The sequence below is a fragment of the Macaca fascicularis genome, chromosome 6, assembly GCF_037993035.2.
Source record: "Macaca fascicularis isolate 582-1 chromosome 6, T2T-MFA8v1.1".
NCBI classification, from domain to species: Eukaryota; Metazoa; Chordata; class Mammalia; order Primates; family Cercopithecidae; genus Macaca; species Macaca fascicularis.
This window is the reverse complement of record NC_088380.1, coordinates 92,734,071-92,752,558: the sequence shown is the minus strand read 5'-3', so window position 1 is coordinate 92,752,558 and position 18,488 is coordinate 92,734,071. Positions and strand designations below refer to the sequence as shown.

The following is an 18,488-nucleotide window of genomic DNA, read 5'->3' as shown; positions in this document are numbered from 1 at the left end:
CATTGTTAGTCCCAACTAGTTCTCTCCACTGGAAAGCAGCGTAATTACATACATTAGTAAGTAGGCTCGCTTTCCTTTGTTTAAAATGGGTGTGTCTGTATGGATAATTCTTCACTTGGATTCTTCCTCAATAAAAGAGAGTACCGTACTCCCTTGACAATATAGTCAAGTAATCCTGACTCTAGCTGTGGAAGTCAGTGTAATCAGTGTAAGAAGAGTAAAAGCATCTTAAAATTGATGCCAGCAATGTCACTATGGTTTATCCTGATCAAAGTCATTGTGATTGCTTATCTACACTTAAGGGCTTAATGCTTTTTTCCTCTAGAATTCCAAGTTTCTAAATTTTCCCAGATTTTGGAAGAAGGAAAAATTATTCTCTCTGGGAATATATGAGGATTAAGGATTATAAACACAGTAAAATCACACTACATCCTTCTTCGCAACAAGCTTTCCTTAGGCAACACCAGATTCATCGACTAATACCAATGATACATAAGAGGAGTGGTAGCCTAAGAATTCCATCAGGGAGTGACTAGCATTAATAAAATTGAGGTAATTGTGGAACACAGAGTATTTTCATCTCACCTAACTGCAAAAGGATGAAGAAAGTCAAATTATCAGTTTTAATGGAGTAGAAAGTCTAAGTGTTTTAAAACCAACATTTAAACTGTCTGCAGAAAATTTTCAATTTCCCTCACCTTTTCCCTTTTTTCCACCTCCCATGCTTTTTACCAGATACAGTTATTGTGTAGCATTTGAGTTCTAGTCATTTAAAATTTGAACTCCCTTCACTTTCTCTGAAGACTATGTAACTCCATCTGTATGTGCTTATTAATTAGAGGCAAATATTTATATTGATAATAAGCTTTTAAAATTAATATTCAAACACAAGCATTAGTAAATCAAGGAAGTCTAATTCCAGAGCTAAACACTGTATCTAAAGGCTTAGAAATTTAATTTTTGGAACTAGTCTAGGGATAGAGTCCACGAACACAGAAAATGCTTTTTCCATTGTGTCTTAAACCTTTCTGAAATGGTAAACTGAATGTTTAGGGAGCCTGTCAGAGACTAGAGATATATTTCATGAGGCCTGGACCACTTAAATATTGTAATTACTACCGGGCAAATCAACAAAGGCATCCTAAATCGCCCTAAGAAGGCGATGCCCTTATGTGCTTCCAAGCACGTTCTCTTCACTCTGGGCATGCTCTGGTGTCTATGCGAGTCTTTAAGCTGATGTTTGATGTAATTGTGAGTTCCTGGGGCCTCCAGGCCTCCTTCATCTGTAACTGGGTTTCCTTTCCTCCTACAGAGCTTGCACTAGCACTCATTTATCTCAGAGTTCAAATCTCTCCCTGCCTTCTACTCAAAGCCTCAACATCAAGTCAGAACCTGTTTCTCCTCCTAGAGACCGTACCACCACCCCTTCGAGATACCCACAACACACGCGCCACGAGGCGGGGAGATCTCCTGTTGACAGCTTGAGCAGCTGTAGCAGTTCGTACGACGGGAGCGACCGAGAGGATCACCGGAACGAATTCCACTCCCCCATTGGACTCACCAGACCTTCGCCGGACGAAAGGGAAAGTCCCTCAGTCAAGCGCATGCGACTTTCTGAAGGATGGGCAACATGATCAGATTATTACTTACTAGTTTTTTTTTTTTTTTTCTTGCAGTGTGTGTGTGTGCTATACCTTAATGGGGAAGGGGGGTCGATATGCATTATATGTGCCGTGTGTGGAAAAAAAAAAGTCAGGTACTCTGTTTTGTAAAAGTACTTTTAAATTGCCTCAGTGATACAGTATAAAGATAAACAGAAATGCTGAGATAAGCTTAGCACTTGAGTTGTACAACAGAACACTTGTACAAAATAGATTTTAAGGCTAACTTCTTTTCACTGTTGTGCTCCTTTGCAAAATGTATGTTACAATAGATAGTGTCATGTTGCAGGTTCAACGTTATTTACATGTAAATAGACAAAAGGAAACATTTGCCAAAAGCGGCAGATCTTTACTGAAAGAGAGAGCAGCTGTTATGCAACATATAGAAAAATGTATAGATGCTTGGACAGACCCGGTAATGGGTGGCCATTGGTAAATGTTAGGAACACGCCAGGTCACCTGACATACCAAGAATGCTCACAAACCTGCAGGCATATCATTGGCGTATGGCACTCATTAAAAAGGATCAAAGACCATTAAAAGAGGACCATACCTATTTAAAAAAAAATGTGGAGTTGGAGGGCTAACGTATTTAATTAAATAAATAAATCTGGGTCTGCATCTCTTATTAAATAAAAATATAAAAATATGTACATTACATTTTGCTTATTTTCATATAAAAGGTAAGACAGAGTTTGCAAAGCATTTGTGGCTTTTTGTAGTTTACTTAAGCCAAAATGTGTTTTTTTCCCCTTGATAGCTTCGCTAATATTTTAAACAGTCCTGTAAAAAACCAAAAAGGACTTTTTGTATAGAAAGCACTACCCTAAGCCATGAAGAACTCCATGCTTTGCTAACCAAGATAACTGTTTTCTCTTTGTAGAAGTTTTGTTTTTGAAATGTGTATTTCTAATTATATAAAATATTAAGAATCTTTTAAAAAAATCTGTGAAATTAACATGCTTGTGTATAGCTTTCTAATATATATAATATTATGGTAATAGCAGAAGTTTTGTTATCTTAATAGCGGGAGGGGGGTATATTTGTGCAGTTGCACATTTGAGTAACTATTTTCTTTCTGTTTTCTTTTACTCTGCATACATTTTATAAGTTTAAGGTCAGCTGTCAAAAGGATAACCTGTGGGGTTAGAACATATCACATTGCAACACCCTAAATTGTTTTTAATACATTAACAATCTATTGGGTCAACTGACATCCATTGTATATACTAGTTTCTTTCATGCTATTTTTATTTTGTTTTTTGCATTTTTATCAAATGCAGGGCCCCTTTCTGATCTCACCATTTCACCATGCATCTTGGAATTCAGTAAGTGCATATCCTAACTTGCCCATATTCTAAATCATCTGGTTGGTTTTCAGCCTAGAATTTGATACGCTTTTTAGAAATATGCCCAGAATAGAGAAGCTATGTTGGGGCACATGTCCTGCAAATATGGCCCTAGAAACAAGTGATATGGAATTTACTTGGTGAATAAGTTATAAATTCCCACAGAAGAAAAATGTGAAAGACTGGGTGCTAGACAAGAAGGAAGCAGGTAAAGGGATAGTTGCTTTGTCATCCGTTTTTAATTATTTTAACTGACCCTTGACAATCTTGTCAGCAATATAGGACTGTTGAACAATCCCGGTGTGTCAGGACCCCCAAATGTCACTTCTGCATAAAGCATGTATGTCATCTATTTTTTCTTCAATAAAGAGATTTAATAGCCATTTCAAGAAATCCCATAAAGAACCTCTCTATGTCCCTTTTTTTAATTTAAAAAAATGACTCTTGTCTAATATTCGTCTATAAGGGATTAATTTTCAGACCCTTTAATAAGTGAGTGCCATAAGAAAGTCAATATATATTGTTTAAAAGATATTTCAGTCTAGGAAAGATTTTCCTTCTCTTGGAATGTGAAGATCTGTCGATTCATCTCCAATCATATGCATTGACATACACAGCAAAGAAGATATAGGCAGTAATATCAACACTGCTATATCATGTGTAGGACATTTCTTATCCATTTTTTCTCTTTTACTTGCATAGTTGCTATGTGTTTCTCATTGTAAAAGGCTGCCGCTGGGTGGCAGAAGCCAAGAGACCTTATTAACTAGGCTATATTTTTCTTAACTTGATCTGAAATCCACAATTAGACCACAATGCACCTTTGGTTGTATCCATAAAGGATGCTAGCCTGCCTTGTACTAATGTTTTATATACTAAAAAAAAAAATCTATCAACCATTTCATATATATCCCACTACTCAAGGTATCCATGGATGGAACATGAAAGAATAACATTTATGCAGAGGAAAAACAAAAACATCCCTGAAAATATACACACTCATACACACACACGCACAGGGGAAAAAAATAAGAAAATCATTTTCCTCACCATAGACTTGATCCCATCCTTACAACCCATCCTTCTAACTTGATGTGTATAAAATATGCAAACATGTCACAAATGTTCTTTGTCATTTCAAAATACTTTAGTATATCAATATCAGTAGATACCAGTGGGTGGGAAAGGGTCATTATATGAAAATATGAAGAAATAGCCATATTAGTTTTTTAACCTGCAATTTGCCTCAGCAACAAAGAAAAAGTGAATTTTTAATGTTGAAGATAAAGTAAGCTAAAGTACCAGCAGAAGCCTTGGCTATTTATAGCAGTTCTGACAATAGTTTTATAAGAACATGAAGAGAACAGAATCACTTGAAAATGGATGCCAGTCATCTCTTGTTCCCACTACTGAATTCTTATAAAGTGGTGGCATGATAGCGAAGGGATAATCTGAGAATTTTTTAAAGATGATTTAATGAGAAGAAGCACAATTTTGATTGTGATGAGTCACTTTCTGTAAACAATCTTGGTCTATCTTTACCCTTATACCTTATCTGTAATTTACCATTTATTGTATTTGCAAAGCTAGTATGGTTTTTAATCACAGTAAATCCTTTGTATTCCAGACTTTAGGGCAGAGCCCTGAGGGAGTATTATTTTACATAACCCGTCCTAGAGTAACATTTTAGGCAACATTCTTCATTGCAAGTAAAAGAACCATAAGTGGCATTTTACACGGCTGCAAGTATTGTTATATCTAATCCTATTTTAAAAGACTTTTAGTAATATGAAGCTTGAATGCTGGTAACAGTGATGCAATATACACAAGCTGCACAACCTGTATATTGTATGCATTGCCGCGTGGAGGCTGTTTATTTCAACCTTTTTAAAAATTGTGTTTTTTAGTAAAATGGCTTATTTTTTCCCAAAGGTGGAATTTAGCATTTTGTAATGATGAATATAAAAATACCTGTCATCCTCAGATCATTTAAAGGTTAACTAAAGTGAGAATGAAGAAACAAAATTCCAAGACACTTTTTAAAAGAATGTCTGCCCTCACACACTTTTATGTATTTGTTTTTCTTACATGCCCATCTTTTAACTTAGAGATAGCATTTTTTGCCCTCTTTATTTTGTTGTTTGTTTTTCCAGAGAGTAAATGCTTTGTAGTTCTTTCTTTAAAAAACATTTTTTTTAAAGAAGAAGCCACTTGAACCCTCAATAAAGGCTGTTGCCTAAGCATGGCATACTTCATCTGTTCTCGTTTGTGCCATCTGCCGTGATGTCGTCACTTTTATGGCGTTAATTTCCTGCCACTACAGATCTTTTGAAGATTGCTGGAATACTGGTGTCTGTTAGAATGCTTCAGACTACAGATGTAATTAAAGGCTTTTCTTAATATGTTTTAACCAAAGATGTGGAGCAATCCAAGCCACATATCTTCTACATCAAATTTTTCCATTTTGGTTATTTTCATAATCTGGTATTGCATTTTGCCTTCCCTGTTCATACCTCAAATTGATTCATACCTCAGTTTAATTCAGAGAGGTCAGTTAAGTGATGGATTCTGTTGTGGTTTGAATGCAGTACCAGTGTTCTCTTCAAGCAAAGTAGACCTGGGTCACTGTAGGCGTAGGACTTGGATTGCTTCAGATGGTTTGCTGTATCATTTTTCTTCTTTTTCTTTTCCTGGGGACTTGTTTCCATTAAATGAGAGTAATTAAAATCGCTTGTAAATGAGGGCATACAAGCATTTGCAACAAATATTCAAATAGAGGCTCACAGCGGCATAAGCTGGACTTTGTCGCCACTAGATGACAAGATGTTATAACTAAGTTAAACCACATCTGTGTATCTCAAGGGACTTAATTCAGCTGTCTGTAGTGAATAAAAGTGGGAAATTTTCAAAAGTTTCTCCTGCTGGAAATAAGGTATAATTTGTATTTTGCAGACAATTCAGTAAAGTTACTGGCTTTCTTAGTGATGCAGTGTCCGTGGTGCATTTTTTTAAATTAATGTTTTTCTGTTTAAATTTATTCAATTTTATTGGGTTTTTTAAAAAGCAGCTTATGCCACAAGCACAAATGAGCTTTCTCAGTTTTCAACTCAAACTATTACATGAAAAGACGGATATGTGTGCGTGGGAGGGGTGTGAATTGGATAACAGTTCTTAGGGTATTACAGAATTCAGCCAGTGTTGGAAGTTTAAGGTTCTTATTGAATGGTTCAACTTCTTTATCAAAGAAGTTCCATGAAGATCTCTGATAACCTGTTTAAATGTACAGAATTTTTCAAGTTATTGTGAAAAGCAGTACCATAAAATAAGTTAGTTTTTAACTAAAATCTGCAGGAAGTGTTTCCAAAAGCACTTCCTTTTTCTTCATCAGAGTAATTTCTAAAGGTTGAAAACATGGGCTTATAAATCTGAATACATTAGTGAATTCATACATTTTTAGAGACTATCAAAGATATTCATTATTAACATTCAATAGTAATCTCTAAAGGGGAATGTCCTTAAAAAGACCAATACAAAGATTAAAAACTGAAAAGGAAAACAAGACACCACCAGTTAGCCAGCTGGAGAACTTGGACTCTTGCATTAGTAGTGATATCTGCCCCGAAACAAATGCAGTTCGGGGAAATGTTGCCTATGGCTTCAAAATAACAGTGTTTTTTGCTTTGTTCTCTTGTATTCATTTTCAGCAAACTTTTATTAAGCTATTATTATATGTAACTCATGTGGTGATTCCAGGATGGATGAAGATGTAGCCCTTTATCTTAGGAAACTTATAAACTAATAGGAGATAAAAGGCATTCTCAGGGAAGTCTACGAAGTACTACGCGGGAGCCACTCTGGCCATCCTGGGGCAGAGCAGAGCAGAGGCTCAGATCCTGGACACTTCCTCATCCACCCAGCAGAGGAAGCCTTTCACTTAATTTTGAAGGTGGGCAGGATTGAGAAAGGCCCAGAAGGGGATGAGTTCAAGGCTGTTTGTGGGCATGTGATCCCTGCAGTCACACACGGCCCTACCTTGTGTTTCATTTCGTGTTCTGCTATCATTATCCTGATAATATCCTGGTAATAAAATTATCCTTAATAATTCTATGTTTGAGTTTGAATGTTGTAAGTAAAGTTCAATAGGACAATAAAGCATGTGCCTGAGCAGAGGAAATACACAGGAAAAAGCGAACTGTTTTATATTTTAGTACCTTTAACAGAGGGAACCTTTTGTTTTGCTTTTCCAACAAGGACTTCCACATTTTCATTTTGCAGTGGGCCCTGGAATTATGACACCATCCCTGGATGAGGGCATTTCACAAGGAAGAAATAGTAGATACAAAGGGTACAGAGATAGGAAAGCAAGAGACAAACTTGCAGGAATGGTGGGCCTTTCTGTTTAGGTAAAGTATAGCCGTGTGTAGGGAGCAGTGAGAGACAAGACTGGAAGAGTTAGTTTGCCTCTCATTGTATGTATAATCACAAATTTAAAAGAATTAGGCTTAAGCAATTAATTGAAAGATTTAGGAGAGAGAAAATTGTCAGAATTCAGTAAATGGTTAGATTAATGGTAGGAATGGTGATAGATAAGGAATTGTTAAAGTTTACAGTTTTAGGCTTAAATGATTAGGATCCTAGTAATGTCCAAATTGGAAATTGAGAGGTCACTGCTTTGTGAGGAAGGTAGTCACTTCAGTTTTCAGTATGTTGAGTTAGAATATGAGAATGTTGTAAATAAAGACTTAAACTCAGGATATCAGTAAATGCTGGCCTGATTTGGATGTGTGGGGTTTTTTTTTTTTCTTTCAATTATGTTTGAAAGTCTGGATTAAATAGAAATACTGAATTTGGCAAGGGAACCCTATTCAGAACACAGCATCTGAATTTTCATCTTGTGATTTGAGAAAACCCTTTTTCCATTTTGTTTGCATATTTCTATGGCATCTTTCCTATGTGTTATCCTTGCAGATTGACTTCTAAACAAGATCCAGTGATGAAGGAGGAAAGCCAAGTTTGCTTCCCTACTGTGCATATCCCTTGGATTCCAGCTGTCCGTATTGCCTGAGAGCAAATATCTCCATCACCGAAAATGAGGCTGCTCTTTAATTTCTCCTGTCCCAAGCACAGCCTCTTTCCTGGGAACTTTTGTTAAGAGTTAGAATTAGGAAATCATGGGAAATGGTCACTGTTTCTCGTCTTAAAGTAGTTTCTGATCTTAACGATAACCTTGGCTGCCAAATCATCAGCTCCATCTCTTACCCAGTCTGTATTGCTTCAGACTGGAGGAAGAACTTCCAGCCTTCTTATACCCATTTTTAGTAGCCAACTTCTAGAAAGGATGCTCACCCTTTGAATCTGGCAACTCAGTACAAATGCCAGACTGAAATGGGAGGAAACACTAGTGGGACAATTCTACATGGAATAAAAAGTAGTTAGGAGAGCACTTTGCTCAAACACTCCAGGGCCAGAAATGTAGGGGCCTTGCTAGTTCCCTTGGCACGTTCCACCAAGGGAGAGCCAGTGCCTGGGAGATTGCAATGGTAGGGGCAACCTGAGGAAACACGCTGAAGTTGGTGTGTGAGTGGGGGCATGACACTAACAGTCCCTTCCCTACAATGGACTTGACCTACATGACCTTATTTAACCTACTTGATGACACTGTGACAAGAGTGCAGTTTTCTTTGAGAGGTCTTGGTTAATAATTAAACCAACTATGCCCCTCACAAGCTAAGTAACATTTGTAAACTTATTTATTCCCTCTAAGCACTGATTTTCTCTAAGTCACAGAGTTTATCACTAACTCAGAGGGTTGCTGAGGCTCCATTAAGACTTAATAGGTGCTAATCACTGAAAAGATTGGGAGCCCCACTCTCCCACAAGTTACTCAAAGTAAACACAATGCTACTCCGTAAAATGATGGTAAAAGAAATCAACAAAGTTCTGATTTTCCCTATGATTTTCCCTATGATGGCTATTTTATTTCTTTAGGAATATCACATTCTCAAAAGATAATTTGGTAGGACCCTACATTGCTAATGCTCAAAGCACATACTCCACTTACAGAGAAAGTCGAGCTGTGCAGGTATTCATCCCAAAGCTTCACACTACTAGTGCTAAATATATCAAAACATAGACTTTTCTAGAAGTGATAGTTACAGAAACAATTACTTTCTTCAAACATTTATTCCAGAAATATTCTATATGATATGCTCATTTATTTTTACAAGGGAGAGAGCCCTGTTTGGAAATGCAAACCTATGTGTATGCAAAAGCTTATATGTGTAATATTCTTGATTAAAGTATAAGGAAGGTGCCTATCCCTACAGGAGTGCTTAAGTAAATTGTGATACATCCTCCCAATTGAATACTATGTAACCATTTTTTGAAAAACACAAAACAAACTAAAGCCTCTATGTACTGATATGGAAAACTCCAGAACATATCATTAGGTAAAAAGTAATAATAGAGCAGTGTATAGAGCATGGTACCTTTCAGGTAAGAAAAGGAGGAGACCAAAACAATAAGTTTTCTTAAATTTGCATAAAGAAACCCTAGAAGAATACACAAAGAAATGAAAATACAGCCGGGCACAGTGGCTCATACCTGTAATCCCAGCACTTTGGGAGGCCGATGCAGGTGGATCACCTGAGGTCGGGAGTTTGAGACCAACCTGGCTAACACGGTGAAACACCATCCTACTAGAAATAAAAATTTAAAAATTAGCTGGGGTGCTAACACACCTGCAATCCGAGCTACTCGAGAGGCTGAGGCAGGAGAATTGCTTGAACCCAGGAGATGGAGGTTGCAGTGAGCCAAGATTGTGCCACTGCACTCCAGCCTGGGTGACAGAGCGAGACTCCATCTAAAAAAAATTAAAAACTTAAAAAAAAAAAAACAGATATGAAGAAAGTAGTTACCAAAGTGGTAAGGGTTTGGGGAAAGAGGTGAATGAGAGGAAAGATTTAACAACACATACTTTTAAATATTGTTTTTATTTTTGAACTATATAATATGCTACTTCTTTTTTTTAAGATTTTAGTTTGAAAATAAGCCTTCCCCAAAAAAGCAAATGCCACACACTGAATAGATTTATAGGGAACTCTCCTCTAATGAAGCGGCCTTTGGAAAGAAAACGCCAGTGTGTAGACCAAACCTCAGGACTGATAGACTCGCCTCGAGGATTCTCCAGGCACAGGCGGCTTCAGCTGTCAGTTCTGGATGACAGGACCACAACCTTAAGGTTAGCAGTTTGCTTCTCTATTGACTACACTAACTGGCCAAAGAGCTTTACTCAAGCAAGCAGTTTTCTATAATTAAATCACAAATATGAATTTAGAATTCATCCCATAAGGTTTAATTTACTCTGCCTAGTTAATAATCAGTTTATCCTATCAGCCATCTAATATTAAGGCTATAAATCTAGGGATCTTTGCTGAATTTCTGTTGCTTCCTTGCTCATTGTCATTGTAACCTCCTCCCCTACGACCAACCCAGCTATAGTATTAGAACACAGAAAACATGTCATCCTTACCAACTCCTGTGTCCTGTGTCCATAACAATCGGCTGAAATTGCATGGAGATTATGTTACTTTTTGGTACTTTCAAATTCATCAGCTAAATTTCCAATTAAGTTTTGGGAGGCTGAAAATAATATTTTTCACTATTTTCCATCTTTTCATTCTTTCCATTTACTATCCTGGTTTATGTGCTTTGCATGTGAAAAAAAATTGTTTGAGCCAATCGAAAACATTTTCTTTACTTCAGAGTTCTACTGGCAATAAAAGAATAATGCTTTCCCTCATGAATATGTACAATTGTTATTTGTCAATTAAAATAAACTTTTTTTTTCCAAAAATAAAGAATAATACTTTCTGGCCAGGAGTGGTAGCTTATACCCTGTAATCCCAATCATTTGGGAGGCTGAAGTGAGTCGATCACTTGAGCTCAGGAGTTTAAGACCAGCCTGAACAACATAGTGAGACCCCTGTCTCTACAAAAAATTTAAAAATTAGCCTGTCATGATGGTGCACACCTGTAGTCATAGCTATTCTGGAGGCTGAGCCCAGGAATTAAAGGTTATAGTGAGCTATGATTACACTATTGAACTCCAGCCTGGGGGACAGAGCAAGACTCTGTAGCTATGAGAGAGAGAGAGAGAGAATAGTTTCTTCCATCTCTCTCCTGAATACTCCAACCAGTAATGATATTTGTCCTTTGAGTTTAATGACTACGAAAGAACTCAGAAGAAAATGATTTTTGTCTTCTAACCAGTGTGTCCTCTCCAGAGTCCACTTTACATGTACTGACAATAGAAAGACATACACAACAGCCCTTCCTCACCTACCTTGATAAAGCCCAATTTTCTTCCTGCCTTTTAAATAATGCATTTTGTAGACTCTGAGAATAGAAGAGAAAGTTCATATGAAATATAAAATCAAGAACTAGGAGACATGTTACATTGAACTTCTGTATTTAAAAATTATATATGACTAGTTATTAGATAAACCAGAATGTAACTAATTTCAGTGCTAATTGTGATAACAATTATTAAAATCACTCATTAAAATTTATGTGAGGATTATACTGCATGAAAGAATCTGGACACAAAAGAGAACAAACTGTATAATTGCATTTATATACAGTTCAAGAACAGACAAAACTAATCTATGCTGATAGAAATCAGAACAGTGGTTGCCTGTTGGTGGCAGTGGGAACTGACTAGAAGGGGGCACCAAGGGACTTACTTCAGTGACAGAAATGTTATATATCTTGACTGGGATGATTTGTTAAAATTCACCTAGTGTACATTTAAGATCTGTGTGTTTCACTCTGTGTAAATTTTAACTCAATTTTAAAATGCTTATATGAAGAGAAATCTCAAATTCAGAATATTATGTAAGAAATAGTAGTAGGGCTGCCACTCTAAGGTATCTCCTGTTGAAGTGTATGAGGGCCTGCTTCAATACAGATAATCATTATGCTTCCATTGAGTCCTGATTCAAATCAAGATAAACTACTGAAAGAATGTTAGTTCTCTTAAATACTTTGAACATACTCCACTATAATATTTGCTGTACTGTTAAATTACCATAGATAAAGGGAGGTAAATTTCAGCTCAATCCTGATCAAGTTAATACAAATGCTAAAGTAGTAGCAGTAATCTAATATAATTACATTGAGACTGATCATGTCGTGTAACAATACACATCACGTAAACTGACTACTTCAAAGATGAAGATATTATTTCTTGTAGAATATTAAATGGTTTGATTACTTTGCTATCCAGGGTCTTATACCATATTCTTACTAACTCTTGCTCAACATAATGTTAAACCTCAGAAGATAAAAAAGAGTAAGAAAGCTAAAATTCTTATATTTTGTCTCTAGACTGTCCAAAAAGAGACTTCATTAATTTTCACCCCAGGGAAACTATTTGAAGCTTCAGTATATATAGTACCAAGAATGACAGTCAATGCAACCGGTAATATTAAAAGCACCTTCCTATAGAACTGATCATTCAGCCATTCATCTTTGAGGGTTAAATAAAGGACAACACAAATAAAAATAAAAGTCCCAGGTGCATTTTGAGGTGCACTTAGTGAAATTAAGTGCAAGGCCTATCTGCTTAAGTCCTCTGAAGCTACCAGTGGAATTTCATGAGTGTATGAATTTCAGAGAAAAGTACATATGATCAATAGAAAAAAAAAAAATGCTTAAATGGGAGGAGGGCAGTAGACATTGCAATATTCACTTAATTATTAAGAAAAAAGATGTCAAACATTAAAACAAAAGATTCTTCATGAAGCATTAGAAACCATTTGCATGAAGCATTAGAAACTGTTAATGCATTTGATCAAATACGTGTATATAATTCTAATTGACATTTAGCATTTATATGCACACACACATAATACATATGTAAAACACATAAACAATGTATATATATAGTTCATGAACATGAATCAGATTGATACAATCAACAGTAGAAAAGAAGGCTTGATTTTATCTACATGGATATTTGTCTCAGAAAACAAACTCCATGATAGCAAAAGATTTCCCATGTGGGCTTTTGCTTTCCTTTGTCTGTCACCACCACAAGGCTGTGCACACCCAACACAAGCAAACATCAGTTTTTGAGGGCAAGCAGAAAGAATATAAGAAAGCTGCATTCTAGAAAGTAGATATCTGGGTCTAATTTATAAGGTCACACTATAAGGATGTCAGCTGTTTCTCCTGTATAACATCGAAGAGTGACCATTGTATTACTCCCAATATTTCTTCAGCTGAAGAAGAGGATATAAAGGTGCACTTGTGTAGAAAAGGTGAGCAAGCAAGGGTCCCATAGAGATACCCAAACACCAGCATTTGTTTTATTATAAACCATCATCTAGATTAAAATAATCTTCAATTGTGATCTTGTGCTATTTTAATTATGTAATAAGTAATGTCTTAAGTCCTTAGTAATATATAACTTATTATAAAGAAATATTTTAATCTGTATCGTGTCATGGTATGGTCAAAAGGTTACAAACTTTGACACTTGTGTTTAATGCCCCCTTGGCCAGCTACAAGTTATGAAAAAAAAATTTTAACCACTCTTGGTCAGTTTCTTCATCTGTAAATGGAAATAATATCTATATTTAGGGATGTTACAAGGGTTTTTAAAACTATGTATACACACACACATATATATATACACAACTGTTATGCACATTATGCATAGATTTTTATATATAGTTATTTGTATGTGCATATACATATACATACACACACACGTGCATCACTCAGTATTTACCTATTTTAGCACACTATATAGCACTACACATTCACAGAATCTTAATGAAAAATAAATATACCTCCAACGGAGCTGAAAGGTTCTAGGGAGTAACTGGGGATAGTAAATGATTACTCTCCTTACCTGGTACCAACCACTAGGAGTAATGAGCTAAATGTTAAAAAATTTCTAAATGCAATTTTTAAAAATAATTTAAAATATGTTCAAACAGATTCAAAAATGAAATTATTATGAAGAAGTATTATTGTTGGGAGACAGTCCTCTATGGGTCTCTCCCATTGATACACATCTTGCTGGGTTTGCCAGGAATGCAAATGCCGGACCAGTCTAATCTTCTCGTTTTGTCACCCAGGCTGGAGTGCAGTGTTGCGATCTTGGCTCACTGCAACCTCTGCCTTTGGGGTTCAAACAATCCTCCTGCATCAGCCTCCTGAGTAGCTGGGACTACAGGCATGAGACAGGGTTCCACTGTGTTGGCCAGGCTGGTCTTGAACTCCTGACCCTAAGTGATCTGCCTACCTTAGCCTCCCAAAGTGCTGGGATTACAGGCGTGAGCCACTGCACCCAGCCTCAAGACCAGACTACTCTTTAACCAGGTCATTTCTCAAGGTTGGATTTGCAGTGAGCAGCCTTGAAGGATAGGGTAAAATCTTCCTCTGAGACAAAAAGTGGGCTTTTTTTACTGCTTGTTATAAAAGTGGTGAATTTCCTAAACTTAGCAATCCTCAGCTACACGAACCCACTGTGCGCATAGCAACCATCTGAGCTGTATCACACCACCATATCACACAGAACTGAGGACAAAAGGAATCAATGCAAATATGTTGATGCTCATGCTGTTTGTGGTGCCATGAGAAATAAATACTTTTGTCTGACTTAGGAGTCTCATGTCTTCTGCCAACCTTTTCCAAACAGTAACAGACTTACTCAATAACTTCTAACTTTTTGTGGGGGAATGGGTTGGTGGCAGAAACATGTTTCTTTTTTAAAAAGGAAGAACAAGGCTCCCACCGTTTTCATTCAAAGATATGATAAGACCCCCTGGAATCCAATAGCTAACATTCTTGCCCAAGTGGTAGATGGGGTATGGGTGGAAGTGGGTAAGAGTTCCCACTGTTTTACTTGTTAATGAGGATAAACAATGAGAGCTAAAATTGAAGCAAGCTACAGAAATGGTGTCTTAGTTGTTGCTCACTCTCCTACAAATGGGCAGAGGAAGATATATTAACATTACAAAGGAACAGAAAACTCCACCTAAAAGATAGTGTGGCTGTGGCTATAGAGTCAAGCAATTCCTAAAACTGAAATAAGTGATGTCAGAAATAGGGATTTTGCTCATCAGTATAGACCTTCAGGTGAACTGCAAACATTAGAAGTTTGGTTGCACCATGAGCAGGCAGCCTCTCAAAAGCAAAAGTGAATGCAAAGTTTTGCCAGATTGCACAGGGCTGGCCATGCCTGTCTCTGCTGCCGTCAAACTTGCCTAGCAACAAGAATGAGGCATTGGACACTGGGTGGCTGAAAGCTCACTAGACAAAATGTAGTGACATAGATAGGGACAAAAAGAAAGGGACCCCTGGACCTAGGCACTCTCCAGACGCCAAAGGTGAACAGAGAAGGAAGCAGCACTGGGGTTAAGATATCCATCCTAGAGTCAAGGGTCAAGGGGAAGGAAAAGGCTAAGAATTATATTTCCTCCTACTATCCCCATCAATGGATTAGCCTCACCAGCAACCCTGCACCTCCCAACCTCACAGCTAGAGAATAGCACGATCTGGGTACTACTACTGTACCCCTTGATGCGCGTGTGTTAGACTCCTTGACCTGTATCCCTGTAGGGAAAAATGCACCTGAATTCAACTGATGGAGTCTACACAAAGTTCACATTAGACAAGATAAGCTAAATTGACCTTATGGGCGGGGCATTTATGCTACTACTATGTACTATTGTGACTTCCACGTCTGAACATGTAATGAAATTAAGGTGGTATGTGCCTATAGTTCCCTGTTCCATCAATGATAGACAGGACCCATACAGGAATCACTGCATGCATCCTCTCTTTAGGGTGGTCAAGAACAATAAAAACCCAGGAGGAGAAAAGAAATCACAGCTTCGGTTAAAGAGTTAAAGGTTGCCAGATTCTCAGATAGGTCATTTTCAGGACCTCTCAAGACACCATCACTGCCTAACATCGGTGAAAAAAGGAAGCTATTAACCTGCTACTAAGGTCTTGTTGAAAGCTGTGCAAGCATTGTGACTGTCTGCCCTGCCATTCCCATTTTAGTTCAGGTCAACTCCAACTTGATGATTAACAAGCTAGGAATGCCCAACAGGCATTGTGAGTCAAATGGAAATGGTATATCAAGAGTACAGGCAGCCTGACCCTGGCAGCATTTTGGCTTTACATGAAAAAGTGGCAGCTACCCCTGTGGGAACCTCCTTGTCCCTGACTCCACCACATGAAGCAAAACCAATAGTTCAATGGAATTCTATTCACAGAGGTTTTCCTAAATATTTGGGCCTAGCTCACTGATGATTTAACTAAATCAAAAGCTGACAGTATCTACTGGGAAGCAGTAATCGTTCAGCTTCAATGGCAGACTGGAGAACTGTGGTAAGGACCTGTCACCACAATGAATTGGATTGAAAGCCATTATCCTTACCTTACACAATACTTCTGAGGGCCACACATGTTGTATTTTTACTGATTCTCGATCTGTAGTCAATGGCTTAGACATCTGGTCTGGCAGAATAAAGACAGCCCTGTTTAAGGGCAACAAACTAAAAACAAATTGTGGTTGCCAATTGAATAATCTGGGTCACTCAGTACATGCCTTTGTAAAAATTCATTTTTGAATGACAATGACTAGAATCAAGCTGCTAAGCCTGAACTTTCCAGACAGCCTCCATTGTCACCTGGATATATTATAGCATCACACATAGCAACACAGCCATCATGTGGAATGGGCACACATTTAAAAACAATGTTTCTGGTGCAGATGCCACCACTGCATGCAATCTCTGCTCACTGCAACTTCCACCTCCCAGGCTCAAGTGATTCTCCCACCTCAGCCTCTCGAGTAGCTGAGATTATAGGCACACATGCCACCATACCGGGCTAATTTTTGTAGTGTTAGCAGAAATGGGGTTTCACCATGTTGCCCAGGCTGGTCCTGAACTCCTGACCTCAAGAGATCCACCTGCTTCCGCCTCCCAAAGTGCTGGGATTACGGGTGTGAGCCACTGCACCTGGCCAAAAAATAATTTTTAAACTATGATAATATTTTCTGGTTTCGAATAAACTCCTTGATTACTATGGGAAACTTAAGGACTTAAGTTCAATCGAAGATTAGCAACTAACATAATATTTTCATTAGTTCTCAAAACCAATAATTTCTATTGTAATTTGTATTTTATTTCATTTTATATTTTATTTTATTTTATATTTTATTTTGAGACAGGGGCTCACTCTGTTGCCCAGACTGGAGTGCAGTGGCATGATCATAGCTCACTATAAGTCCGAACTCCAGGGCCCAGGCGACCTTTCCACCTCAGCCCCCGAGTAGCTGGGACGACAGACATGTGCCACCATACCTGGTCAATTTTTTTTTATTGTTTGTTTTTGGTAGAGACTTGGGTCTCCTCCTATTGCCCAGACTGATCTCAAACTCCTGGGCTCAAGCAATCCTTCCGCCTCAACCTCTCCAAGTGCTGGGATTACAGCCATAAGCTACCATGTTGGCCCATAATTTTTATTTTTAGATGCATAAAAATAAAATTAAGCTGAATTTTATTTATTTATTTTCAATTTTAATTAATTTTTTATCGTAGTCTTATCCCTTGCCCCTGTCCCACCCTTTCCCCTGAGTCCCCAAAGTCCATTGTATCATTCTTAGGCCTTTGTGTCCTCATAGCTTAGTTCCCACTTATGAGTGAGAACATAGGATGCTTGTTTTTCGTTTCTGAGTTACTTCACTTAGAATAATGGTCTCCAATTCCATCCAAAGTTGAATTTTGAAAGAAGAAATACAATAGAATTTTACCATTTTATTTGTAGTCTTGTAAGCATATGGATAGGTTAATATTATTTCTCATGTCAATTCTATGAGCAGATAACAATGTCCCATTCCTAGATAATCTATGCAGTATTTCCACATAAACTTATACATATGTACTTAAGAGTTGCACAGTTTTGTAAGAGAGGTTCCCTCCACCCATAGTAAGTGAGTAATTCTGCAGAAACATGCGCCTGACTTTACATTTGACACATACCCAAGTTATTTACTATCGGGTGTTGTATTCTACTTACAAATCCAGTCTCCTGTATGTTGCATGCTGTTTTACCCAGCTCCTCTGGGGACCAGTTTGAGAGCGTTTCAGCTAATTTAATAATATAAGTTTGCTATACCAGCAAGAACATCTCTCTATAAGCTGAAAGAAGCCAGAGTGCTTTAAGTTGGCTTAAAAAAAAAAATGTTAAAGCAAGTTAGAATCTTCAACTATCTTAAGTCAATGAATCAGGTACAAACTAGGTAACTTGTAATTTTGTACACCATTACTACACATAAATGTGAGGTTAAATAAGAATGGGGGAAGAAGGAATCACATGTTCTCATGTGTTCATTTGCATTTTCCCCTACAGATCAGTGCCCTCTAATGCTGAATATTAAGGATTTTGAAAT

The 18,488-nt window shown here is 37.4% G+C and overlaps 2 protein-coding genes across 57 annotated transcripts in view; one reads left to right on the top strand and one right to left on the bottom strand.

The window, feature by feature from the left end:
- MEF2C (myocyte enhancer factor 2C) overlaps nucleotides 1-5,995 on the top strand; it is a 184,335-nt gene extending 178,340 nt beyond the window's left edge. For 34 of the 50 annotated variants that reach the window (XM_073993789.1, XM_073993781.1, XM_073993783.1 and 31 more), the window contains one exon: nucleotides 1,313-5,995. In XM_073993789.1, coding sequence (XP_073849890.1) covers nucleotides 1,313-1,634 — 322 coding nt within the window. In that variant the 3' untranslated portion in view covers nucleotides 1,635-5,995. The remainder of the gene's footprint in view (nucleotides 1-1,312) is intronic. The other 16 variants (XM_073993801.1, XM_073993798.1, XM_073993800.1 and 13 more) reach the window with 1 other exon arrangement.
- Nucleotides 1-18,488, bottom strand: part of LOC135971059 (uncharacterized) — a 115,810-nt gene that overhangs the window by 60,502 nt on the left and 36,820 nt on the right. For 2 of the 7 annotated variants that reach the window (XR_012413846.1, XR_012413848.1), the window contains exon 3: nucleotides 11,355-11,407. The exons of 2 other annotated variants lie outside the window; for them this stretch is intronic. The gene's annotated coding sequence lies outside the window, so the exon portion shown is untranslated. Of the gene's footprint in view, nucleotides 1-3,786; nucleotides 10,225-10,541; nucleotides 10,574-11,354; nucleotides 11,408-18,488 lie in introns of those variants that run through there. 3 more of the 7 variants (XR_012413844.1, XR_012413845.1, XR_012413849.1) reach the window with 3 other exon arrangements.